Source organism: Leishmania braziliensis, chromosome 10 (assembly GCF_000002845.2).
Source record: "Leishmania braziliensis MHOM/BR/75/M2904 complete genome, chromosome 10".
Lineage (NCBI taxonomy): Eukaryota > Euglenozoa > Kinetoplastea > Trypanosomatida > Trypanosomatidae > Leishmania > Leishmania braziliensis.
In genome coordinates this window covers 469,661-493,902 of record NC_009302.2, presented here as the reverse complement: position 1 = coordinate 493,902, position 24,242 = coordinate 469,661, and the positions used below count along the sequence as shown (strand labels likewise).

Sequence of the window (24,242 nt, the reverse complement as noted above, 5' to 3'; positions counted from 1 at the left end):
AGAGGACCCAGCGCCAACTGGATGAATTACAGACTTGGCCACCGATTTCAGACCCCAAGCCGACATCCCCTATTACCCGCATGACAGATGCCACCTCCTCCGCCCTCGAGCAGGACCCTGGACGTGACCCGCATAGAGCAAGCTATGCCGTCCAGCCAGGTCCGTCTGGCGCCGATAACGCAGCACGCGTGTGAAGAAGGGAGAAGGAAGGACACGAAAACCCCGCCAGGCCCATGGCCCCATTCGACGGTAGGACGGTTCGTTCTAGACAACCAGGGGTGTTAGTCGTGGTGCAACAGAGTTATAGGTGGGCTGAGGCTGTGTGTGCGTATGCTTCGTCACTTGTCCGTGGTGGAATGGGCCCGTTGGAAGAAAAGATTCACGCTTGCGTGGTGCATCTCTGTACGTGTGTGTGTGTGGGAGGGAGGTATGCCTACGGTGGGCGCCTACCGTCACCGGAGCTACTGGGCGCTGTCCCTAATCTCGCATTTTGTGAAAGCGTCTTCCCTGTCCCTCTTCACTCTGCCACTCACCACACACCCCTCATGCCTGTGAAGCATCTCTGCGGGTGTAGTCGTCATCCACGCGGCACTTCCTTCTTCATGGAAGGCTCCACCGACAGAGAGAAACAGACATGCAGCTGTGCAGGAAACTTGATTGGTGGGCTTGGCGCATTGTTGCTTTGCCTGAAAGAAAACGAGACAAATTTCCCACAGAACCACACCGAGGTTAACCTGTCGAACATTTGAGGGTGTCGCTGCTGACTCTTTGTCTGCAACACACACGCATCCCACACTGCGGAGAGCAACACAGAGGGAAAGGTAGAAAAGCCGAAGTAGATGGCAGAGGTGCCATGCAGCCTGCAACCGTTCCGTCTGCGCTGGTGCGCGTGTTGCTGTGCGCATGGGAAGTCTCTGCTCTCTTTTCTTTGTCCTCGGTCCCCCCCCCCTCCCTCCCCCTTTCGTGTTTCTCTCCCCATTGATGTGGAGCTCGACCGTCGCTAATCCTGGAGCTTCGTCAGCCATGGGATCTTTGCGTTAGCGGCGGTGGTCGGCGGACTCTAAAAGTGCTGCCGCTGCCGCTGCCGCCGCTGCTGCTCTTCCACCCTCACAATCACTTCATCTGTCTCACTCCTTCTACCCGTTCTCTCTCTCAGGGTGCCCTTGTCTTATATTGGGTGTGTGCCTTGACCTTGTTGCGTGGCTACCAGAGGATGTTGGCTCCATAACGCCCTCCTCCCAGTCCTCCGTTGCCCCTCCCTTGAGTATCTCAGGAGTCGCTCTCTCATAGGCCGTCTTACCGTTCTCTTGCACCTTTTCTCTCTGTGCTGGAGCTCCTCGCCATCCAGCCGGTGCACACGAGCACCATAGCAACACTCCTCTTTGCACGAGTGTTGCTATGGTGCTCGTGTGCCACGGTAGGTGTGGGCGCGTGTGCGTGTACGGTGGCATCATTAAGCAGCCCACCTCGACCCTCAATCATTCACGCCACCTTCGTAGGGAGACCTCCTCCTCTACGCTGGAAGGCAAGCATACACGAGATAGATAGACCTGCACCTTCCGGGGGATTCCACGCCCCGTCAGCTCGAAAAGGATGACACTGGGTGTCGGCGCAGGCACCTTCACGGTGCTCGTCACCGTTAGCGTGGCCATACTTCTCGCGCTCGTCGGCTACTACTTAGCCCCAGAGTCTGCCCTGGTCATCATTCTTGGCCACGTTGCGCTGCCCTTCATTGTCTACAGCGGCATCCTGACAGCTCCGCATGGCTCTGCCGCCAACACCACCACTGCACTGGATTCGACACCCTACCGAGAACGTCAGTTGCCATCCAACACATATCCCGTTGACAAGCTCGTGTCGGTGCGCATTGTCGTACTCGTTGTGCTGGAACTCAGCGTGCTTGCCGGGATCAGTCTTCATATACTTACACTTGCGAAGTCGCCGCCATACGAGGCGCCGCGTGTGCGCTGTCTCGGCCAGCAACTGAAAGAGGCGCACCCATCCTGGTACCGGTAGGGTGCATCGCGTCCTCCCTTACTTCTCAGTTTGATGCACTTTGCTGCTGACTGTGTTTCTCTTCCTCTGCGCCTAGCAATGAAGGCAATGTCTCGTCGGTGCCTCCGCCCCTGTGGCACATGTGTGGGTACACAGATGTTTGCAGAAGTATGTTCGCTGACGCTCCAGTCAAGTGCAGCTGCTGCTAAGCAACCAAACACCACCGCAACTGCGCAATGGTGTTTACGCATCAAGGCTCATCTGCTCCCCTCTATCTACATGCCGTGGCTCCATCATAGTGCCAGGTTCCTCATCGTCTGCCATCCCACGTCCCTCGCCGACTTGACAAAGCGGAAGGGAGAGGGGAGGCGGGGCACCTGCCTCCTCAAGGCATCCCCTGTCGCGCGCTACCTTAAACCATCTCCCCCTCCAGATTTCGTTCTGTCCTTCACATCCCCTGATGACCCGTGATATCCCAACGTGGCATCAGGATCTAGTACCCACTCTGTGTGGGGAAGCCAGGCAGCCCCCCTCTCCCTGCCAGTGCGGGGCCACTCCTGGTGGTGACAGGGCGAGACACCTACGACGTGTCTAGGTTCGAGCGGCGTACCGCCACTGATGCCGGCGGTCAGGTTGTGGGTGGCGCTGCGCCGGAGGGACCTGCGACCGCGAACCCGTGTTGCGCCTGCGTGTGGGGGGGGCAGAGTGCCAGCGCGACTGGAACGCACCCCGCGATGTGTGTGTGGCAGGCCGTGTAGAGTAGGGGGCCTGAGCTCATGCTGTATAGCAGCGAATGAACACGCTAGGGAAAAGAACTCTCCTACACATTTGTGTACGCGCGTCCGCAGGGAAAGCGCGTACGTCACCGCCGCCGCTGCCTCTGGCGCCAACGTGTATTTTACGCACGTATACACCTACACGTACACACAGGCAGTGTCACGCGTACTCACATGGTGATACCTTCGTCAGTGTAGGTCTCTCTGTGCTCTTCTATGAATCTTTAACCATACACTCCTCACCCCACTCCCTCTAACCTATGCGCACACGCCCGTATCGCAAACAACGTAAAGTCACCAAGGGAAAAGCCACGACACAGAGCACAAAATCGAGTGCCTGTGGTTCACTGTTGCTGTCACGTATTATCACAAGAGGAGTATGTGCATGTGTAGGTGTGTGTGCGCTCCAACATTAACTGTACGTCACAGATTCTCCTAGAGGCCTCCCCCCTCCCACCCCCCGCTCTACTGCTGACCCACCCACCCACCCACCCGGTCTTATCTTTCTTTAGTTGCTGCGACAATTTGTTCTCCCTTGTTATTGTTGAATGGGTGTAGGAATCCGACCGAGCGCATCTTCTTTTCGCCCTTGGTAGGCCTCTGTCTCTCTTGCGCTCCCTCCCCTACCTCTGTTGTGTTGTGTATGCTTCGACGCTTTCACGCACTCCACCACACCCCTGCAGCTCCTTCTCCATGAATTTTCCGCCTACGAACTCCCTCCTCCTCCTCCTGCTTTTAAGTGCCCCCTAGTGTCACTGCCTTAGCCATAACCGCTGTTGCTTGCTGCTGCTCTGTACACCGGAGGCACGCACTATTGTACATCACCCCTCTCCGTTCCCTGCCTTAACCGCTCTCTTCGCCCTTTTCCCACGCCAAGCTTGAGGAACGAGCATCATTACCGCTGAAACCATCCCCACCACCCCCCAGTCACTCAGCTGCAAGCAGCAGCATAGACACAAGCGAGGCCGAGCGGCGACACGCAAACGACGATGGAGGAAGACTTGGCGTACAAAATCATTGTGATTGGGAGCGTTAGTGTAGGGAAGAGCAACATCACATCTCGGTTCTGCGATGATGCCTTCTACCCTGACCTCGTCCCCACTTTGGGGATGGACTTCAAGTACAGTAGCTGCAGCACCCTCGAAAAGAATCCGCGCTGCGTGCGGCTGCAAGTCTGGGACACGAGCGGGCAGGACGACTTCGTCACGCTCACGACTGCCTTCTACCGAAACTGCCAGGGCGCGTTACTGTGCTTCGACCTTACGAACCGGCAATCCTTCGAGGATCTCGATCAGTGGTACGAGCGGCTAGAGCGGTACTCGCCTGTGGTGCCGCCGCTCATCCTGGTCGGGTGCAAACTGGATCTCGTAGAGAGCCACCTCGACGAGCATGGCGAAGGAATCGTCTTGGGCAGCCATCGCCAAATAGCCAAGAGTGAGGCAGACGCGTGGGCGCGGAATTACGGCTGTCTCTGTTACCTTGAGACGAGTGCAAAGGAGAACACGAATGTCTCGCAGGCGTTTCAGCAGCTCGCCACTTCCATCGCCTCCACAGCGAATCCCGGCCCCAAACAGACGGGCCGCACCCTCGGCCCCGGCGGCCGCCTACTAGTGGAAGAGAAGAAGCCAAACAATCGCCAGTGCTGCGCCAACTGAAGAGAGAGAGAGAGCAGAGCATGTGTGCGTGTGTGCGTGTGTGTGTCTGTGAGGAACAACGGACAGGAAAAGGGAAAAGATCGAGGCAGACGAGGTCTGGTGATGTGCGAGGGGTGAGGAGGCGGCGGAGGGAAAACACAAGCGAGAAGCGAGTGGGACTTGGCTAAGCAAAAAAGGAGTCTAACTAGCCTACATCACACGCTACGTCAGCCGACCAGACTTTCGAACGATGTCTGGTGTTACTACTACCGTGGCTGATGTCGCCTTCTCCATCGGCAAGGACTCCAGCTGCAGCTACTGGGTGTTTCCATCAGTGCTCTGCTGATTCGCACAAGCGCAAGAGTGATTGAATGTATCGGCCTTTTCTTTTACTGCCGCTTTAGTTGTGCATCGCTGCTGATATGACTGAACGATGGTTTTCACCGCTGACAGCAACAGTCCTCCTCCCCCATCCCATCCCTCGTTATGCCGCGACTCTTCACCGGTGCGGCGGTGAGTTATACATGCGCACTTGTCGCCGCCATCTCCATCTGTGTCTGTGTATGGTGTCTTGTTTGGCCTCAACCCTGTACTTCCCCCATCGCTATCAATGTCTCTGCGTGGTGTTGCCTCGCTCGGGCCTCTTGTCTCTCTCTCCTCTGTTTTGTCCCCTTCCCTTTCTACTTCTCTGAGTGTAGGAGGTGGCTGCTGCTGCTGCTCTCTCTCTCTCTCCTGCCGTCTATGCGTCAGTGTATGGCGCCTTGTCTACGCGCGCGTCTCCTTCTTTACCCTTCTCGCCGTCTTTCTCTTTACTCGTCTCTGTCTCCCTCCATTTCCCTCGCTACTGTGCGTATGATCGTGTGGTCGTATACGCGTGGACGCGTTGCATGCGGTGGGAGGGGGAGCATGTTTTCCGTGGACTCTCGCACCTCTTTTCCTGTGCTTCTGTCTCGACACCCAATGAAGAAACTGCAAAGCAACAAACATGCCTCGCTCTCTCCCTACTGGACTGCTGCTGTTGCGCTGGTGAAGAGGGAAGAGGGGCGGAGGGCTGCAAAGGGAAGCCCACAGCGCACGTTACTTCATGTGAAGCTTGTATGGAGCCGTGAACACGCACACTCAAGGGAGACGCGTCAAGTTCTTTCTCGCAACTGGTGGACAGTCCCCTCTTCCCCCCCCCCCCCCCCACACACACACGCACGCACATACATCGTTTGAACTGTTCACTATTACCATGGCATTTCCGTGTAAACAACACCCTACTCTCTCCTTCCTTATTTCGGGCTCCACTTCCTTCTCCCCCCCCCCCCACCCACCCGCACTCGCCATCCGTCATTCCACGCCCTTGTGTGTGTGTATATATATATACACACGTGCACCACGAGTGTAAGTCCTCTCCTTTCCTTCTACACCCTCGCTTCCCTTGCCTCTGTACAGCCCCCTCTCTACACTCGCGTATCTGCAACGTATCACCACCCTGCCTCCACGCGCGCCCTCTGTGTGTCTTCCTTGCTTGCTTTCCTGTTTTCTCTCACCCCCTCTTGCTGTCATACACAGCCCTTTCCCTCTTAGACACCAATTGATTCAACGCCATCAAGCCAGGAAGCCACACAAACAGACGAAATCACCGGCACCCTACACGCCAGTGCATCTCCTTTTTCCTGCTCATCTGCGTTCCCTCCTCTCCTCTGCGCCCCTAGTAGAGTACTGTTCTCCTCTGCCGAGCACCAGCGCGCGTCGCCTAGGCACACGTATATACTGACAAAGCACGTACACACCCCTTGGTCCACCAACTTCATCCTTCTCCCTTTCCATCCCGATGATGAGCAACCCCAATACCCCGGGCGGTGACTGCGACTACATCTTCAAGATCATCGTCATTGGTGACAGTGGTGTAGGCAAGTCCTCCTTGACTGTGCGTCTCTCCGAGGATGTCTTCTACAAGGACTACGCGTCCACCATCGCCATCGACTTCCGCATGCACCAAATGAGCTACATGGACAAGCGTGTCCGCCTTCAGATTTGGGACACGGCCGGCCAGGAGCGCTTCCAGTCCGTCGCCACGGCGTTCTACCGCGGTGCTAATGGCGTTCTGCTGTGCTTCGACCTTACCCACCGCCCGTCTTTTGTACATCTGGAGCAGTGGATGGACCGCGTGCGGCAACAGGCCCTGCCCGGTATCCCGTGTCTGCTGGTGGGGTGCAAAAGCGACGAGGCGCGCTCCAGCCGCCAGGTGACGTGTGAGGAGGCGCTAGCCTGGGCTCAGCAGCACAACATGGCATTCATCGAGACAAGCGCGAAGGAGAAAGAGAATGTTCAGACGGCCTTCCAGCAGATCACCAGCTTCATCTTCGAGGATATGAAGGAGCGTAACGGCAAGGCACCGGGGGCTGGCGACAACGCGGCTGCTCGCGCGCAGAGCGTCCACCTCGACCGCCAGGGGAGCAACAAAAAGGAAAGCAAGTGCTGCTAGGCATGAGCGCCTTCCTCGTTGCGTCACATGCCGAGCGCCGCCGCGCGTTTGGGCCCACAATCGCAGCACAGCACTACCTTGAATGGCAGATCCGGTTAAAAGCTGAAGCATAAAGACACGGAGAAATATCTACAGACACGGCTGCCTGTCAAGCGAGGGGAACCCTCCTGGGACGACGGATGGAGGAGTTGGGCCTGCAGAAGAGAGGGACGCATCTTGGTGCAGGCATCTGTGCGTGCGTTTGTGTGTGTAGGTGTGTACGGTGCTACCTCCTCCTCTCTGCTCTCACTTTCCCCTTGTGTGCGGTTTCCTCTTTTCACCCCCTTTGTTGGTCTCTCATTTGTGCCTGCCTGTTTGGCTGCTAACTCTGCTCTGCTCTTACTTTGCGTGTCTTCCCTCTCACTCTGTGTGTATTAATTAAGGGAGGGGTGAGGGGGAGACGTAGCAGAGAGGTTGATGTTCCCGCGTCCCGGCATCTTGCTCAGCCCTCTTCGTGGTGTACATCTCACTTCGTCTCTCACACACCCGTTCTTCCTCGACCTCGCCGACGTGCCCCCCCCCCCCTAGATGCATGCCTTGCTACCTTGGTCCCCTTCCACATCCTTCCCTACTCCACTAACCACCTCAGGGCAGCTGTCGTTGTGCGTGTCTGTGTGAGCACGTGTCTCGCTCTTACTCGTTCTTCAAGCACTGAACAGGTTTGTGCTTTGCATGGCTGTTCAGCCTCTTGAGCATACCGATGCTCTCGCCGCCGCCCACGACTTCTCCCAGTGGCTGACACGAAGGACCAGAAAAGGGGAGCGATGAGACAATGGCTTACGTGTGGGGGGGGGGGGGGGGGCGGAACAGCAATAAAATCACTGTGGTTGAGTTAATGGAGACATTCACGTGTGTGTGCGTGTGTGTGTGTGTGTGTGCTTAAGTCACTCTTGCTCGCCCCCTCCCTCCCTCTCCCCCTCTCATCGTCTTCGTTGTTGTGCCGTCGATGTGCTCGTGTGTGTATCTTTTACTGCCGTCCTTTGTTCATCTCAAGTCGCTTCTCTTTTTTTCGTTTCCCTGCGCATGTCCCTCACCATGTGTACAAGACTCAGACAGAGAGAGAGAGACAGAGACAGAGAGGCACATATTCAGGTGTGTGGATGTGGGTGTGGTTGTGCTTCTCTGTGTCTCTTTCTTCTCCCTCTCTCCCCTGTTTCGCTGTGTGTGGGAGTACATTTCTAGACTCTGCTGTTGATGTGAGCCTCCCTCTCCGCGTACCCTCCGCATTCTCTCTCGCTCTCTCGGTGCACTTGGCGACTTAGCCCTTTATGCGCGCGCACTTCTCTTCCCGTCCTCCCTCCCTTGCGGACTTGTTGGCTGTTCTTCACGCGGTGTGCTTGGCCTTTTGTTGTTTGCTTGACTGTGCTCACTTTTCTTTCGCTTGCCGCCTCTCTCTCCCCGTTTGTCTCTGCACGTGTAGCTCGTCCCTGAAGAACGACACACAATCAAACCGACACAATGATGGGATACCTCGTACCAGACGATTTTTCGAGCCGACCTCCACTCCCCTTTCCTCACGACGTTGCAACTGCTGACGAGTGGGTGTGCACATAGGCACCAGTAGCTACCCCTGGCGACGATCTCTGTACAGCATGATATTGGCTGTGTCCGTCTCTTTCTCATTCTGCATCTCAGGACGTGCAGGATGAGATCAAAGTACGGTGGACGTGTTGCATTCATGCCTTTCGTCACCTGCTTTACGCGGCTAAGGGACGTTTTATGCGAAGTCTAGCCAGTCTTGATGAGTTCAGCGCTGCGCACCTCTTCCCACTGCCTCCACCACCACCTCCTCCTACCCCCCTTTTCGCCTCTCTCCTCACACCCCATTCTCGGTGTGTATTTGACTATGTCGATGCGGCTGCACGAACCGGCACCCACCCACGCACACACACACTGGGAGGGAGAGCGAGCGAGTCAGCGAACGAAGCACGCCTTTTTCTTAGAGAAGACCTTGTCTGTTTTTTTTTTGGTGCTTGGGCCCTCTTCGCGTGATCTCTACTTACCCATCACCGCCTTCTTCTCTCGCAGCCTTCTACGCATTCCCCTCTCATTGAACGCACGCCAGGCTCTCCGCGGTGGCCCTTTCGCACCCGTCATCAAGTGACCTACTCCCGGCACAAACGCACCGACACAGGCGTGTAGGGAGACAGCGACAGATGACCTTCTTCAGCAGAAACCCCTGTGACGTCTTCCCGCCTCGCCGTCGGGGTCAGTCCGATGGGGCGTTGCGCAAGGAGCTAAACGCACGCGGCGCTCCCCGCGACTCCGCCATCATCACCAAGACCGAACTGGATATTATCCGTGGTATGATTGATGGCCGCTTCCTTGGCAGCCTCGGCGGCACGGCAGCGACCACGGCAGCCTCACGCACGCACACGGGGGCCGCCGAGGAGCACCGCCGCCGCATGCAGGAGTTCGATGCGGAGCGCACCCGCAACGGTGCGGCGCCGCGGACGGCGGAGGAGATCGAGCAGGCGCAGCTGCGCCAGTTGAACCTGGAGAAGGCACGGCTGAAACTAGACGAGGAGTATGATGAGGTGAAGGCAATGAATCGCGTCATCATGGAGGCGAAGTGTGTCGCCACTCGCGAGGCGCAGCGACTGGAGAAACAAAAGCGCGTAGAGGAGGAGGCGGCGTACAACCGCCAGATGGACGCACTCATGGCGCAGGAGGCGGAGAGGGCGCAACAGGTGTACCTCGAGCGCGAGCGACAGCGGATGGAGGAGCAGCAGCGAAACGCCGCCATGATCAAGGTGCAGCTTCATGAGCGTGATGTGGAGCGGGTGCGCCGGCTGGAGCGGCATCAGCAGGAGCAGGATGCCATGAGTCGCCACATAGAGCTCCTGCAGGTGGAGGAGAAGGCGGAAAAGCTACGTCGTATCGAAGCGGCCCGACGGCTGATGGAGGAGGCCGCCATCGCGAATGCCGAGCAGATCGCCCTGAAGCAGCGCGAAAGGGAGATGCTGCTGGAGGAGGAACGGAAGATGGCGGAGTACATTAAGCAGAAAGAAGCACGCGATGAGGCCTACGCTGAGGAGCAAGCGCGTATTCGGTACGAGAAGGAGATGGAGGTGGCGCGGCTACGTGCGAGCCAGCAGCGAGTGCAGGACAAGCAGGCGGAGCTGGAGGAGTTGCGCGCCCGTCGCGTGCAGGAGGCATACATTCGTGAGGAGCGTCGAAAGGAAAAGGAGGCAGCGGAGCGGAAAAATGCCATGCATGCCGACCTTCAGCAGGCCCGCCTCGCCCAGGTAGAAGAGCGCAACCGCTTAAAGGCCTTAGAGAAGGCGCAGGAACAGGAGGAGCTTGACCGCATGCTGGCAGTGCAGAAAATCAGTCGCGAGCAGGAACTCGAGCGCCAGGCCCGCACTCGCCGCCTGCAGGAAGAGAATTCGCTAGCGTTACTGAAGCAGATGATGGAGATCGAGGAGCGTCGCCGTCGCCAGCGGCAGGAGGAGATTGAGGAGGGCAACCAGATCCGCAAGGAGGCACGTGAGCGGCAGGCAGCCCTGGAGGCAATCCGTCACCGCAAGTTAGGCGAGCTGGAAGAGCTGGGCGTGCCGGAGCAGTATCGTCGGGCCCTCCTCAAGGTGGGCAAATGAGCACACACGCGGGGGCCAGTGGACTCGCGTGTGTATGCGCTGGGTTTATCTACAGGCGCTTTGCTGCTCTGCCGAAGGCGGCTCTCTCCCCCCGTTGTCGTGGTTTCGCGCTTCTTCGTTGTCTCCTCTGTTTTTTTCTCTCACTGGTGTGCCAACCTGCAGTCGCCAGTGAGACGCCACTACCCGCCATGTACATACCCGCTGCACGCGTTCCAAAGCACAGAGATGTGCGTTGGCAGGTGTGCTGTAGTCCTATGCTGTTATAGATGTAAACAACGAACAAGGATCCCAAGAGAAACGAAGGAAACTGCTAAAGGCACCCAACCTGTATTCCTGTGCAGAATGTGCCGCTAACGTAATGGTGAGTCAAGGCGCGCATGTCCCCGTGAGCACGTCTCTCTCTCTCTCTCGATTTGGAGGGGCACAGCGTTAACAGCCTGAGAAACCCGACCTCCGCAGTTACTTCTCGCCCACCTTCCTCCCCTCCCTCAGCAAGGGGTATGGTGAGGATGCTGAGTGTAAATGGCCATGCCACACAAACCGTTGCACACGTTCCTCATTCTCCTCCCCCACACACTTTCCTTCCTCACCCCAACCGCTGCCTTGGCACATTCATCCTATCAAGGATAGAAGCATCATCCCAGCGAAGAGTGTCTGCTCGGCATTATATGGTGCAAGGCCACTCATCTCTCTTTGTCGCTTGCTCTCCGTGCACTACGCTAGTGCTCTGCGAGTGCGCCAGTGTGGGCTCATCTCCACACACACACACACACACGCTCGACTGCTCATGCACATTCACTGACTCCATCACCCGCTCGCTCTCTTTCTGCGTACCGTCTACTCCATCTCAAGTACGCTGCGCCCCTCCCCCTCCCCCTCCCCCCTCTCCGTCACGCACAGCACACATACACCTTCGCTGCGCCGCGCTTCGCCTCTCTCTTGGGGTATGTCTGTTGCCTTCTTTTCTCTTCCTCGTTGACTCTCGTGCGGTTTACACCGCTTCATCATTGGTGCGCCTCTCTCGGACTCAGCTCTCTTTCATTATTGGCCCCCTTCAACTTCTCTCTCTTCCCTCTCCTACCTACCGCCTCCAAGTACGCGCGCACACAAGCACTCCAGCAGAGAGAGAAGGGTCTGGGACTACAGCTGTGGTGGATTGCTTTCATCAATGGGGAATCAAACGAGTCATCAGCAGCCGGCGGAAACCGTCGTCACCGATCTTGAGCTGCGCCTCGCCCCGCAGAACTTCTACCTTGTCTTTGGCAAGCCGTCCATTCACTTTGCGCGAGAGCGTGTGCGAGGGCCACTCATCTATGATGTGGAAGTGGAGTATGACGACGATGAGAACCTTGTTGAGCACGCAGCGACGCTTGATCTCACATGCGCCGTACCACGCCGGCAAAAGATTGAGCTGATCAGCGTACCCCCACCGTCGCCAGGGGTTGTCGGCGCCTCCAAGGGACTTGCACTCACGTTCCAGATCGCGGCGACGCAGCCACCGCAACGGGTGTGCGTGTACACTGGTGTATCAGTGGAATATCGCGTCCGCGATGGTGTGCGACTGAAAACTAGCGGTGGTGTCGCGGAGGGATCCGTGTGTATCTTCGATACCACCGAGACAGACGGTCTCACAACAGTTGTCACAAACCCCCTGGTGCTGCTGCAGCTGCTGCAACCTGTCAAGTACGAGGAAATTGCCGACACGCCTGCCGTCTCAACGGTGCAGCGGGTAGCCTACGCCCCGCTAGTCATCGAAGTGGTGATCGGGGAGACGGAGGAGCACAGCAAGAAGTCGCAGCGCTTTGCACCTGCCGACAAAACTGCGCACGAGGCGACGCAGTCGAAGCCTAGAAAGAAGTGTATTGTGCAGTACACCTTCCTGGAGGCGCCGGAGGAGGGAGCCGAGCTTGCAGGGTCTTCGCGCGGTTGTGGGGAAGCTCAACCAGCGCATCGCTTTACCTGCAAGGTGGCGAAGCAGCTGCTTCAGGTGGGCAACGAGGTGTACGACTTAGAGGACATCTTCGACGACGGCCGCGGGGACGACGTGCGCGACGCTGCAGGAGATGAGGAGGATATGGAGGGGCTCTGCGTGATTTGCCTAACGAACCAGAAGGACACCACCATCCTACCCTGCCGCCACATGTGTCTGTGCAACACGTGCGCCGCACACCTGCGCCTCAGCAACAACCGATGCCCCCTGTGCCGCGGCAACATTGATCGTGTTATGACGCTTTAGCGCGAGGCCCATCCTTCGGTTATTGGATCCGCCTCCCTTCCCCCCCCCCTCCCTTGCTGCAGTTGCGCCGTCTCTTACTTGATGCTCACACCACCAATGTATCGCACCAGTGCCCTAGAGGTATGGGCGTGTATAATATCGTCTCTCTCCTTAGTGCATCTTTTCTTTCTGCTTTTCACGCCGCCTCCCAGTCTGTGCGCACGTGTCTGCTACGGATCTCTGTAGGCGTGTGGACGGCAGTTTTGCCGCCACATCGGCGTTTCCACTCGCTTCCCTCCTGTTTCACCACGATGTCATTGTGCCTCCGCTACGTTTCCTCTTTGGTCGCTCCTCTCATCTGATCTCGTCGCGAGAGGGTTGTCGGGAGTTTTTGGCCGATTATGTGTAAAGTTCGGGCTGTCGACTGACTCAGCGTTGTTTGTGTGCGTCCGTATTCCCGCGGAAAAAAGGGGGCGAAACGCGGCGCGGTGTGGGTTGGGGAAGAACGTCTCGATACGTTAAATGACGTCCCCCCTTTTTTCCCCCACTTAATGAGACAAAAGGAAGGCACGAAGGGGGGAGGAGAAAAGGGGGGAAAGACGCAAGCCTGCACCCACCATCCGCCCCAACGGAGAGACGCCGCGCCGCGAAACAGGTTAAACTGTGCGCGCTGGCACTCTTCATCCCATTGCTAACGAATCTACTGCTGCGGAGAGGCATCGATAACCACTACAGGCTCTCTCCCTCCCCCCTCCCCCCTCCCCCCCCCCCCACACACGCACATACACTCCTCGTGTTGGCCCTCCTATCCTCTTCCTCCCCCTCGCACACGCGTGTTCATCTCTTTCATCATGCCCCTTCCCATTTCCTTCGTCTTTCCTGCGCACGCAACACCCACACAACCATAATGCGTCGTGCGGTGTAGGAAGAAGCGACTATACTATGGAAAACAAACCAAACTTCATGTAACTGACTCTTCTTCAGATTTCTATTGCCACTATACGCCCGCACATACGCACCAGTGGTGCACTCTCCCACTTGCAAGCTGCCATCGCTGCCGCCTCCCCTCCTCCCTCTTCGTCCTGCTCCTTAACCCCCATTTCTCTTTCTCGCTGCACCGTCCCTCGCGCCTCCCCGCCCTTAAAGCGCGACGAGAGGAGGCTCAAGCAGCGCAAAACATAAAAGCGAAAGACAGACAGAACTACGCCAAGACAGACCTGGGCGGTCGTACGCCCGTGTCTGTGCCCATTATTAGCTGAGGCGGTTGTCTCGTTGGTGCTACTGCCCCCCCTCCCCTTCCTGCTTTATTGTGTTTTCGGTGAAAGCGGTCACTCGATTTCAGTTCAACGACCCTTCCGTTGTGGGGCGTGTGCGCCCGTCTGCGTGTCTGCGTGTGTGTGTGTGTGTGTTTCGACTTCGTCAGACCTCTCACGTACTCTCGACGCGTACAGCGCCTCGTGCTGTTACGACGGTGGGGCCAACTTTTGTGGCTGTGGCGTCATCGTCGTGTAGCCCAGCGCGGGAACGAACAGAAATATCCTTAAAAGAAAGAGACGCGGCAGGGACGTCGGTTATCTCAGTGACAGAGGTCTTCGATTGTGCTGCGCGCATGCGTGTGTGTGAAGAGAGGAGGTACGCTTGGGTGTTCTCTTCCCTCACCCCCTCCTCTGCATAAAACGCAGCCACCCAAGACTTGCTGACGCTCGCAAGCCTACCTGGCACCTCCTTCGCCTGCCCCTCTGCCGCTCCCTTTCGACGCCGTTCCCGCTGCCTTTTTTCCTGGCGCGCACTTCTCGCAGTTGTCGAGTCGGCCCAACTGATCGGTTGTGGCAAAAGCCAGCGATGTCGTCTGGTGCCCCGGCTGCGGTGGAAGCGCCGGGCCATCATGGAGGTGAAAGGGAAAAGATGAGCCACCGCATTAAGCACCGGAAGGAAGTGAAGCGTTATCATCAGCGGCAGCAGAACAAGCACCTGCGCGAGGAGGCCAAGGCGAGAGACGCGCAGCTATTTCTGTTTGAAACCCCAGCGCTGGCTGCGACGGACACGGTGCAGACGCAGCGCAATGATCACATGGCGCCAGCCGTGACGGCACTGACCTCGACTGCCCTGACGATGATTGAGCACAAAAACACCGCAGTGGGGCCCATTTCAGCCGACAACCAACTGCCTCCACCCACCTCTGAGCAGCACCTCCATCAAACAAATCAGCTTGCTTCTGCATCGACTACCAGGGCCACTACTACCGCCGCCGCTATCCCCTCCACCCACACCTTTACCTCAGCTCCACCGTCCAGCTGGAATTTCGAGTTTCTACTGCGCGCGCCGCCAGGGTCTACCTCGATCCCCTCGTCGTCGGCTGATTACGGCGGGGGTGGATCGTGCACTACCAGCGCCGTGGCCCTGCCGGCGGTAGCGAATGTGACGGCGTGTCGAAGCTTGAGCGTGCTGGGCCCATTACAGTCGCACGCAGTTGTGAGTGCTGTGCAACGTGGAGGTGCGCGGCTCCCTACCGCCGCATCCCGAGACTTGCAACTCTCCACCGCCACCATGTCAAATGGCCGTCTGCCACCGGACTCGTGCGCCCCGCAGAACCCCAGCTCTCGCCCCTCGGCGAGCTGGGATCGGATCAGCGTGCTCCCTATCTACAGTGGTGCATCGTCCACCATTACGAAGCTGCTCAACAGCACCCACGTCCAGCGCGTGGAGGGGGTGGAAGCGATCCCGATGCAGGCCCCTCTTGCGCCGGGCACCGACATCAACCAGCCGCCGCGCAATTACTTGACGGTGGACCCCGTCCACAACGTTCACCAGCACGCCCCCGGTTTTCTGCGCAATCAACGTGTGGCGCTGCAGCACATGTTGGCAAGCGCTGTGATGGAATGGAAGGATATGCAGCAGAACGCCCTCATCGTGTCCAGTGCGGAGGCTATGCGCACCATCTTCGAGCAGGTCTACGTGCCGGAGCGTCCTTTGGCCCTGCGCGTGCAGCGCATCGGCCCGACGCTGGTTATTGACTCGCGCGCGTCGAAGCCGTCAGAGGTGCGCGAGATGCGCCAGCAGGCCCTCTTAAGCAAGGCCCTGTACCTCATGAAGGAAACACACGGTCGAGATGCCGTGGCGACAGACAAGGCGGCGGCGGGTGCAGCGGGACAGCTCGCACTGACTCTGCCAGAGCGGCGCCTTGCCAGCATGACCGCGTCCGATTTGCACTTTGGAGCGAACTTGCACCGCTACTCGCAGGTGCTGCGCTGGCGCATGGATGCGACCGAGGTGCTTATCGGCATCGACGCCCCCATCGTGATGGACCAGCGAACGAGCACCGAGCAGCTTGTCCGGGTGAAAGAGAAGGCGCAGGTAGGCGCCGCCGATGCCGAGAAGCGCGAGACGCTCCGCTACTGGTTCGACGCGATGATGGCGAACGTGTCACACATCGGGACGTACGTGCACCACGACGGCATCCTGCAGAGCCACCACATGAGGAAAACAATGGACATACTCGACAGCGTCGAGGCGCGCATGGCGGCGGCGGCACTTAGCTTCACGAGCCGCGTTCTGCAGTGGCTAGTGAAGCAGTGTCGTCGTGACGGCGGCACGTACGCGGTGGTGCGCGACTACGCCTTGGAGTACGTGGAACTGTACGAGTTACCCGACCTTGACGAGTCCGCCGCATTCGTGGAGGAAACGGACAAGTACTTTGGATGCCCTACGGCTGCCGCCTTCGCGTCCGCTAACCGGGGCGCAGCAGAGAAGTTGGCGGACGGGGAAGCATACATTGAGAGCGAGGTGCCCTCAACGACGTCGTCGGGGTACGGCATTAGCGGCTCCTCCACCGCACCTCAGCTGAACCGCTTTAACTGGAGCTTTGGAAAGACGTGCTTCAACATCGGCCAGCACCTGTTCCGCAGCGGCGATCTCAGCAGAGCCGGCGATGCGCTGCCACTGCTTCACCGCAGCTTGCGCATTTTTCTGCCATCCTGCCGCGAGGACGTTGTTGCACGCGAAACGGTAGCGGAGCTGGTGAAGATGGTGCCAGTGTTGGTGGCGCGCAAGCTGCAGGTGGACGCTGCGCAGACGGCAGCTGCCGTCGCCTCCAACAACACGGCCAGCAGCCCCAAGAATGCTGCTGCCAGCTGTGTCGCTGGCCTGTGCTCGTCGCCAGAGATCTACAGAGACGCACTGCTGCTGTGTGGTCGCTTTGAGATACCGCTGCGGCACATGTTGGTTGAGGCGGGGAAGTGGGAAGGCGATCAGCTGATAAAGGCCTTCTTCTCCCGGTGCCTAGTGACGTGCAGTGCCGCGGTGTGTGCCGTGGTGGCGCTGTCACTGGAGGCGTACTACTGCGGCTGCCACCACCTGCGTGTGCTGCGCATGACACGCAGCGGAGCAAAAGCGAAGGAGGGCAAGGCAAGGCTGCGTGGTGCAGAGCATCGAGAGGAAATAATGGCTGCCATATCATCGTGCACCCAAGACCTTCTGCAGGTGGTAGTCGAAGGGCTTGTGCGGCTGGAGGAGGCAAGTGCGCTTGTGGGACCGCCGCACTCGGCAGCCAAAACGGCAGCCACCTCAGCAGAGGCGCGGGCCGGCACATCTGCTGCAGACGAAAGCGCCTCCGTGAACGGCACGACGCCAGTCAGCAAGGACAGCCGGAGCTCCAAGGAGAAGTCGCCCCCCTCCACATCCTCCCTGGCGCCAGCCAGGGCATCGCCAACAGACCTCTGCAATCAGCCACCAACGCCGTCGACGTCACCAGCGCATGTAAGCGCACCCTCTGAACTCAAAAAATGCAGCCACGGCACGAGCATGGTTGTGGTGCCTGCGTCGTGCTCGACGGTGCTGGACCCACGGACACAGGTGGATGTCACCTCTCTCCACTCTTCCCTCTACGAGTTGTACGGCGACATCGCCGTCGCCGCAATGTCAGACGCAGCGAGCGGCTTCTCGATACGTGTACTGGCAGAGCTCGGCACACGCATGGAGGCGGGGCTGCAGCAGTGCGGCCGCAAGCTACCCACAACTCTCAGCTGGCTCACAACGCTCAAGGCGGACGTCGTGAGCCTCTCCTTCACGGCGCTGCGCTTCTATGGAAGGATTAGCACGCACACACGCCGCCATCTCGCCAAGCTTTCTTTGGTGTACTACCTAGTCGGCAGGGAGCACCACCGCACAGCACGCTACACAAAGGCGCTGGAGGCACTGCACCGCGCCAAATCCCTGCTGCATGCCTCTCACAAGGCCGCCGAGGACACGGTCTTCGGTGCCGTCTTCGGCTCGCACAGCATGCTGCAGTGGGCGGACGTGATGCAGCAGCTGGGGGATGTGTACCGCAGCGTCGTGGAGCGTAAGCTCGACGGTGCCTTCGGCATTGCGGCTGCCACCCTCACTCAACCGCTTCTGATCGGCCCTCTTCACGATCTGCCTGAGGATGCCGACAACTTTTTCACGCAGGCTCTGAATGCCTACACACAAGGTGGCCCCGACAGGGGCTGCCGATCCGCAAAGGTGTACACCCTTCTCCTTTACGCCTCAGTGCTGATGGAACGCTTTGCAGTCTCAGGCGTCCCAGCTACGCACGCAGCCTCGCAGCGCATTGCGCAACTCATACGGGAGGCCGAGGAGCTGGCGCCAAGCATGTTCGTGCAGGAGCGTGAGTGGCAGATGCTCCGCCTCTTCACTATCACAAGTGCCACCGCGCAAGACACCGCGTTAGCTCGAGCAGTGGAAGAGATCTTGCTGCGTACGATCACAATCACTAGTGCTTCTGCAAGCAACTCATGCATTCGCCAGAATGCGCCTGTCACGGTAGAGGGTGGTAGCAATGATGCTGCCGAGGCGTCGGCAGCGAAGGAGTCGCAGTTAGCAGATGTCAGCGACGCAGAGTGCGGTGGCTGTCGCAGGGAGCGGTTGGTGATGCTGCCTTCGTGGCCAATGCTCCTGGAACTGCAGAAGGCGCTGGTGTGCTGCGCGATGGTGGAGCGGGAGGTGCCCGATCGGCACACCGACGCGTCGCAGTCGCGACCACGCGAAGCAACGAAGGTTGCATCCACGGAGGCTAAGTATCGTAGGATGCTACGGTGGGTGGGTCGCGCCGCCAGCTTCCTGACGAGCGTGCTGCAGTATTGTAAAACGCACAGCAGCGACCTGCAAGGGGCTGCCGCACGACATCAGTGGCAGCCGGTGTTGCGGTCGTGGAGAGAGCAGGAGGCAGGCGTGTTCGTGCATCGAATGGCTTCCATGATCGCGTTGCGGCTGCTTGGTGCGGCTCAGGCACTCCTTCCTAGTACAAAGCAGCAGGAGGCGCGCGGCGCCGTCAAGCAGATCGCCCTCTCTCTCGAGCATGCCGCTGCTTTGAAGGCAGGTGGTTCGGAGGGGCGCGTAGCTGTCCAGCAGCTTCTTCGAGACCTGAGTGCACTGCTGGCGCCTTTCGTAGAGTGGTAGTGTAGTTGTTTTTCTGCCAGCTGAGCAGTCGATACAGCAGTGGTGCGGCGTACAGGGCAGCGTGAAGGCAACGGGGGTGTGTAGACTTGAGCAGTGTAGCCCCCTTTTTCGCCTATGCGTGTCGCTCTAACTGAGCGGTGCCATTTGCTTCATCGTACCCACACAACTGCCCGTGCATCTCTATGAGCCCGCCCGCCTTCCCCGAAAGCTTCACTAAGAAGTGCACCAGCGACTGATGCGAGGGCCTCACAGGGGGGGAGTTGTTCTGTTTTATCGGCTTCTCTTCTTGTGCTGAACACGCCGCCCACGGGTTGGCGCACACGTGTGCGCGACTGACGCACCAGCTCTCGGTTTTCTGCCTTGTCGTTCGGGTGCTTCCCGCTCTCCTCCTCTTTTCCGCGAATCATCTCCGCCTCCGCTGAATCACACGACTACGCTCGCGATGGGACTGCAGAGGAGGACCACAGCAACAACAGCGATAACGAAGAACGAGAGAACCGTAGGCGAATGCGAGTGTCACACGACACAAGCGGCTCGGAAAAGAACGCGGTTGCCCTCAAGCGTCTTTGTGGTCCACTGGGGCAGAGGGTGAGGTGTGGGGAGAGGACAGCGCCCCGGGCATGAGTCAGTAGAGAAGGGCAATAGCGAAGTTTGACGGCGGCCACGCTACCCTTTCTCCCCCCCCCCGCCTCCCTCCCTGTCTCCTGCAGGCACATAAACCCATACACGCACAGTAGGGTTCGCGTTGAAGCACGCGCACCAATGCACGGCCAGCAGGGAACTCCTGCGGAAGCGCATGGAAGAAAGAGAAAGGGCGGAGAAGGTAAATACAGAGGATGGGGCCACACATCAGTCCCCCACCTCTCCCTTCTCCAGTCTCAACCGCTGAGGAGCGTTGCTGCGTTGCTTTATGATGCATGAAGTCCTCTCCATCAGTCTCGCTCCCATTCCCTCCCGGCCTTCGTGTGGGCCTCACTGCGACCCCTCACCAGTCATTCTAGTAAACTTTTATCTCGGAAGCATCCCGATGCTCAAACGGCGTGGGCTAGCAGGGATTGCTGCAGGGGTGGTGACAGCCTTGCCTACCCCCGCACCTCTCACCGCAGCGTCGCGATGCGTTTCCACCGGCGTCTTCGATCATCCACCCTTTAGCTACCGTCACCAGCACACCTTCAACACCCTGCCGATGCACGACGCCAACCGCTTCGGTGGTCGCACAGCATATCTGCGTGAGATTGGGCCGATCGATCATAAGAAGAAGGGCCGCCTTTTCAAGCGCGACCTCGCCACGCTGCAATTCAACGTGGACGTCTGGTGCGCGCAGCAGTCATTGCGCAAGCAGTGGAAGGGGCGGGACTGGGACGTGGTGGAGATGCCCTTTGAGCTGGCTCCAAAGGAACTGCAGCGCGTAGTGCCGGAGAAGTACACGGACGTGCCGATGATGACGGATCCGGTTCACCACGACTATATGAACATCCGGCGCAAAGTCTTTGATAGGGAGGCTCTGCAGGGGGCCCTGTACCCCAGCGGTGGCGCTGACCAGTCACCGTACCCGGCCATTCAGCGCGTGAACAGGGCTGCCATGACGCTGGACAAGTATCTTTGAAAAGACTCTCCGTGTGTCCAGGCGTGCACCTCCCCCCCCCCCCTCCCAGCGAGAGGTAGGAGGGCGGAGCACGCTCAGTGTATGGAAAGGGTGATCGTAGGGGTGTGCGTGTGTGATGGTCTTCACTGCCCCCCCCCTTCTCCTCCTCCTCCCCGGAGAAGATCGTTGTGGCACCTGACGATGGTCCTGCCGCTGCGTCAGTGAAGAAGTCTCTCCCTCTCTCTGTTTAGATTTGTAGCTGCGACAAATACCGCCTGCCACCTTTTCCATCCCCCTCCCACACCCGCAGCGGAGGAACGTGTGAGCACGAAGAGGGCCTGCAAACGTGTCCCGGATGAACGGCAGCGCACGACTTTTGCCACTTTATGCTTCGCTGTGAGCGCGACACCATCTGTGTGGGCAGTGTAACTCCACTTCTGCGAGAGAGAGGGGGAGCCTTTCTGTGGGCTGGCCGGACCGTAGGCACTGCAGGGCGTCAAGCTTGCCCTCCGTCTCCCTCTCTCTCTTTTTCCCCTCCCCTCACGCCCAGCCGCCTCTTGTCTATTCCTTCGACTGCGAAGAGGGCGGATAGACGACGCTTCAAGGGAAAGAGACTCTTGTTTGCGATCAACCCATACACGCATTTAATGAGACACCTGCACAGCACCGTATGCCGAGCCTGCATCACTCCCCTCCCCCGTAAGACTTGCCGGCACCTTTGTCTCCTTCCATCCCCTCCCCTTTCCTCCCTCCCCCCTCCTCCTTCCCGTTACCCCTACACGCGTACGCCCACGCCACGCGACAGTATCACTACGCGCCGAGGCCCCTCCTTTCTCTGTGATTTGCTCTCCTTTTTTTTTCTCTCTCGTATCAGGTCGGTGTGACAGTTTGCGTGGTGTGCGTATGCCTGTGCGTGCGTGATTGTTTGCGTGCGTGTGTGTGCCCTCAGCGTCTTACCGTTTCTTCGCTTCTGGTCTTCCACGCAGATCCTCCCCTTGCACTGCTGCCCCTCTTCAGTGCTGCAGACGTGCATACATCAACGTCGCAGGCCACACACAGCAACCATGATTGGCCCTAACGAGAGCAGCAATGCCGACCGCTTGGAGTACCTGTACCTCAACCTGGTCGGCCAGACGGTGCTGATCCACACCGTGGACGGGGCCCTGTGCGAAGGTCTCTTCGTTTCGCGAACCGACGCCGATGTGGCCGCGGACGAGGCGGGTGTGTTCATTTCTTTCCCGCGCAACCTGCCCTCGGTGGTGCACAGCGCCCTCGACGCATCGGAGCTTTCTGACGAGACGCGCCTCTTCCGGTACGAGGACATCATGATGATGGAGGCCAAGAACATGAAGTTACGCACCGAGACCCCGGGCGCCGGCCACGTGCACTCCTACCGCGGCGAGCACGACCTCAAGACGCTGGACTGGGCTGCCGAGGGTGCGGATGAGCTGCTGGAGGCTGATAGCCACGTCACCGGCCAGTGGGATCAATTCAAGGCGAATGAGCGGTTCGGCGTCGCCTCGACCTACCGCGAAGAACTGTACACAACGAAGCTGGATGAGTCGAAGCTCAGCAAGGAGCAGATCGCCTACGCCGAACGCACCGCAAAGGAAATTGAGGGCTCCGGAACGCGCAACCTGCAGCACCGCCTCGAACGCACCGATGTGACGACCGAGTATGTGGATGAGGGCTCTATGTTCTCCGATGTGGCACGCGACGCTCGTGGAGGCAAACGCAATGTGCCGGCCACGCGCAAGGAGGTCGCTGCGGCAGCGCCAGTGGCGTCGGCTGTACCAGCCACCACTGCGGCAGCAACCACAGCCACAGTGGGTCGTGGCACAACTCGTCAAGCTGCGCCAGCGCCGCCGCCACCAGAGGAGCCCGTCACCTTGCCACCGCCACCGGTGCCTGAAGTCAGTGCGGTGCAGCACAAGACGGTGTACAGCCCCAACCCGTCGGCCACCCCGTTTGTGCCGCCGCTGAAGAGTTTCCTGGCGAACGTGGCCCACCTAGTGGCAAACAACGACAACTGCTACGCGTGCCCAACGGACTGGCCTGGCGACATCGACTTCTACGACCGCGACGTGTCACACTACTCACGTCCGCAGGCGCCGATGCAGCCGAATATGCACCACAAGTACAACCAGCCCGTCATGAACCCCATGCCGGGTCGCGGTGCCCCCATGAACCACCACCAGCACCACGCTATGAACCCGCATCCCGCAGTGTACAACACAAGCGGCTCGATGGGGGGGCACATAGGCAACCCACACCTACAGCAGCAGCACCCTCAGTACATGGATCCTGGCAACAACAACAACGGCATGATGCCGCCGCAGGGGCCAGGTGCTATGCCAGGTCCATCCCCGGCACGTATGCAGCAGCAGCGCACGAAGACGTCGCAACCTCAGCAACCGGTCCACACAGCCACACAGTCCATCCCGCCTCCTCAGCAACAACAGCCCCACCAGCAGCAACAGGTGTCGGCAATTGATAGCAGTGGCCCTCAGCAGGACCGTGCTGTCTCGGGCGCCAAGAAACTGCGCCGCGGTGGTATGGCCGCTGCGGCGCGCCAGGACGGGGGAGAGGGCGCGCAGGGCGGAAACAAGAAGAGTGCGAAGTAACGCCGGAGTGTTGTCTGTGTGTGTGTGTGTGGAGGAGGTGAAACAACAACAAATTAAGAGAGAAAAGGGATGATGTTGTGTTTGAGGATCACCCCGTTATATTTTATTCCCCATCGCCTCCCCCCCCCCTCCCTTTTCCCTGACAGCCACGCATCAGACCGCAGATGCGATAGAGTTGTGACTGTATGGCTGTGAGAGTGCTGTTGTTGTTTGAGGGGTGAGTGCGTAGGCGTCTATCGGCATGTATGAAGCTCACACGCAGTGGCATTCATAGACATAACGTAAGCATGTATGCATGCCTGCACGCCTAGGTAACTGAAGAAAATGGGAAAAGAAATCAAAATGGATTGCATTCCTTCGACTATGTGTGTGTGGATGGGTGGGTGGGTGGGTGGGTGTGCTTGTGTGTTCAATCAGTTGTTACCACTGTGTTAAACCAGGCGAACCGGTCCTGTTTCCTCTTCTTTCAGGTAAAAAGAAGCGCGAAGGAAGCACACGCACATCGTCAGTCGTAACGCTACAGGAAAAAGAGGCCCACGCTGTGCGTGATGGGGGCGTCGCTCGAAATGACACCAATGAGGCGGCACGCGCGTTGCCACCCCCGCCAAGAAGGAAAAGGCTCGACCCGCACGGGGAGATGCGAAGGACAGAGCGCAGCGCACTTTCTTCTGCACCGCCTTTGGGTGGGCGGGTGTGTCTGCAGGTGCTCTGGCGAGTAGAGCTGCTTGTGATGTCTCTCAGCCGTCGTCTCTTCCCCGACAACGCCTACCTTGGTGGCCACACCGCCGGTTTCCCTAAGCAGGTTTGCCTATTATGGACAAGAACTCGTATACGCCGACTACTCTGCCACCTCCAATGACGCCAGCC

The 24,242-nt window shown here is 58.8% G+C and overlaps 8 protein-coding genes across 8 annotated transcripts; all 8 read left to right on the top strand.

Moving 5' to 3' along the window:
• Nucleotides 1–1,593: 1,593 nt before the first annotated feature.
• On the top strand, nt 1,594–2,016 carry LBRM_10_1290 (conserved hypothetical protein; the record flags this gene model as incomplete). Its single annotated transcript, XM_001562846.1, has 1 exon — nt 1,594–2,016. The coding sequence occupies one exon, from the start codon at nt 1,594–1,596 to the stop codon at nt 2,014–2,016; it is 423 nt and encodes a 140-aa protein (XP_001562896.1).
• Nucleotides 2,017–3,760: 1,744 nt separating this feature from the next.
• Nucleotides 3,761–4,426, top strand: LBRM_10_1280 (putative small GTP-binding protein Rab7; the record flags this gene model as incomplete). The annotated part of the gene is made up of 1 exon (XM_001562845.1): nt 3,761–4,426. One exon carries the CDS (start codon nt 3,761–3,763, stop codon nt 4,424–4,426), a length of 666 nt encoding a protein of 221 aa, XP_001562895.1.
• A 1,798-nt stretch (nt 4,427–6,224) lies between these two features.
• On the top strand, nt 6,225–6,878 carry LBRM_10_1270 (putative rab1 small GTP-binding protein; the record flags this gene model as incomplete). The annotated part of the gene is made up of 1 exon (XM_001562844.1): nt 6,225–6,878. One exon carries the CDS (start codon nt 6,225–6,227, stop codon nt 6,876–6,878), a length of 654 nt encoding a protein of 217 aa, XP_001562894.1.
• Nucleotides 6,879–9,073: 2,195 nt separating this feature from the next.
• LBRM_10_1260 (conserved hypothetical protein) lies at nt 9,074–10,516 on the top strand (the record flags this gene model as incomplete). Its single annotated transcript, XM_001562843.1, has 1 exon — nt 9,074–10,516. One exon carries the CDS (start codon nt 9,074–9,076, stop codon nt 10,514–10,516), a length of 1,443 nt encoding a protein of 480 aa, XP_001562893.1.
• A 1,168-nt stretch (nt 10,517–11,684) lies between these two features.
• LBRM_10_1250 (conserved hypothetical protein) lies at nt 11,685–12,752 on the top strand (the record flags this gene model as incomplete). The annotated part of the gene is made up of 1 exon (XM_001562842.1): nt 11,685–12,752. The coding sequence occupies one exon, from the start codon at nt 11,685–11,687 to the stop codon at nt 12,750–12,752; it is 1,068 nt and encodes a 355-aa protein (XP_001562892.1).
• Nucleotides 12,753–15,278: 2,526 nt separating this feature from the next.
• LBRM_10_1240 (conserved hypothetical protein) lies at nt 15,279–19,166 on the top strand (the record flags this gene model as incomplete). Its single annotated transcript, XM_001562841.2, has 1 exon — nt 15,279–19,166. The coding sequence occupies one exon, from the start codon at nt 15,279–15,281 to the stop codon at nt 19,164–19,166; it is 3,888 nt and encodes a 1,295-aa protein (XP_001562891.2).
• Nucleotides 19,167–20,352: 1,186 nt separating this feature from the next.
• On the top strand, nt 20,353–20,772 carry LBRM_10_1230 (conserved hypothetical protein; the record flags this gene model as incomplete). The annotated part of the gene is made up of 1 exon (XM_001562840.1): nt 20,353–20,772. The coding sequence occupies one exon, from the start codon at nt 20,353–20,355 to the stop codon at nt 20,770–20,772; it is 420 nt and encodes a 139-aa protein (XP_001562890.1).
• Nucleotides 20,773–21,815: 1,043 nt separating this feature from the next.
• Nucleotides 21,816–23,375, top strand: LBRM_10_1220 (conserved hypothetical protein; the record flags this gene model as incomplete). The annotated part of the gene is made up of 1 exon (XM_001562839.1): nt 21,816–23,375. One exon carries the CDS (start codon nt 21,816–21,818, stop codon nt 23,373–23,375), a length of 1,560 nt encoding a protein of 519 aa, XP_001562889.1.
• Nucleotides 23,376–24,242: the final 867 nt, after the last annotated feature.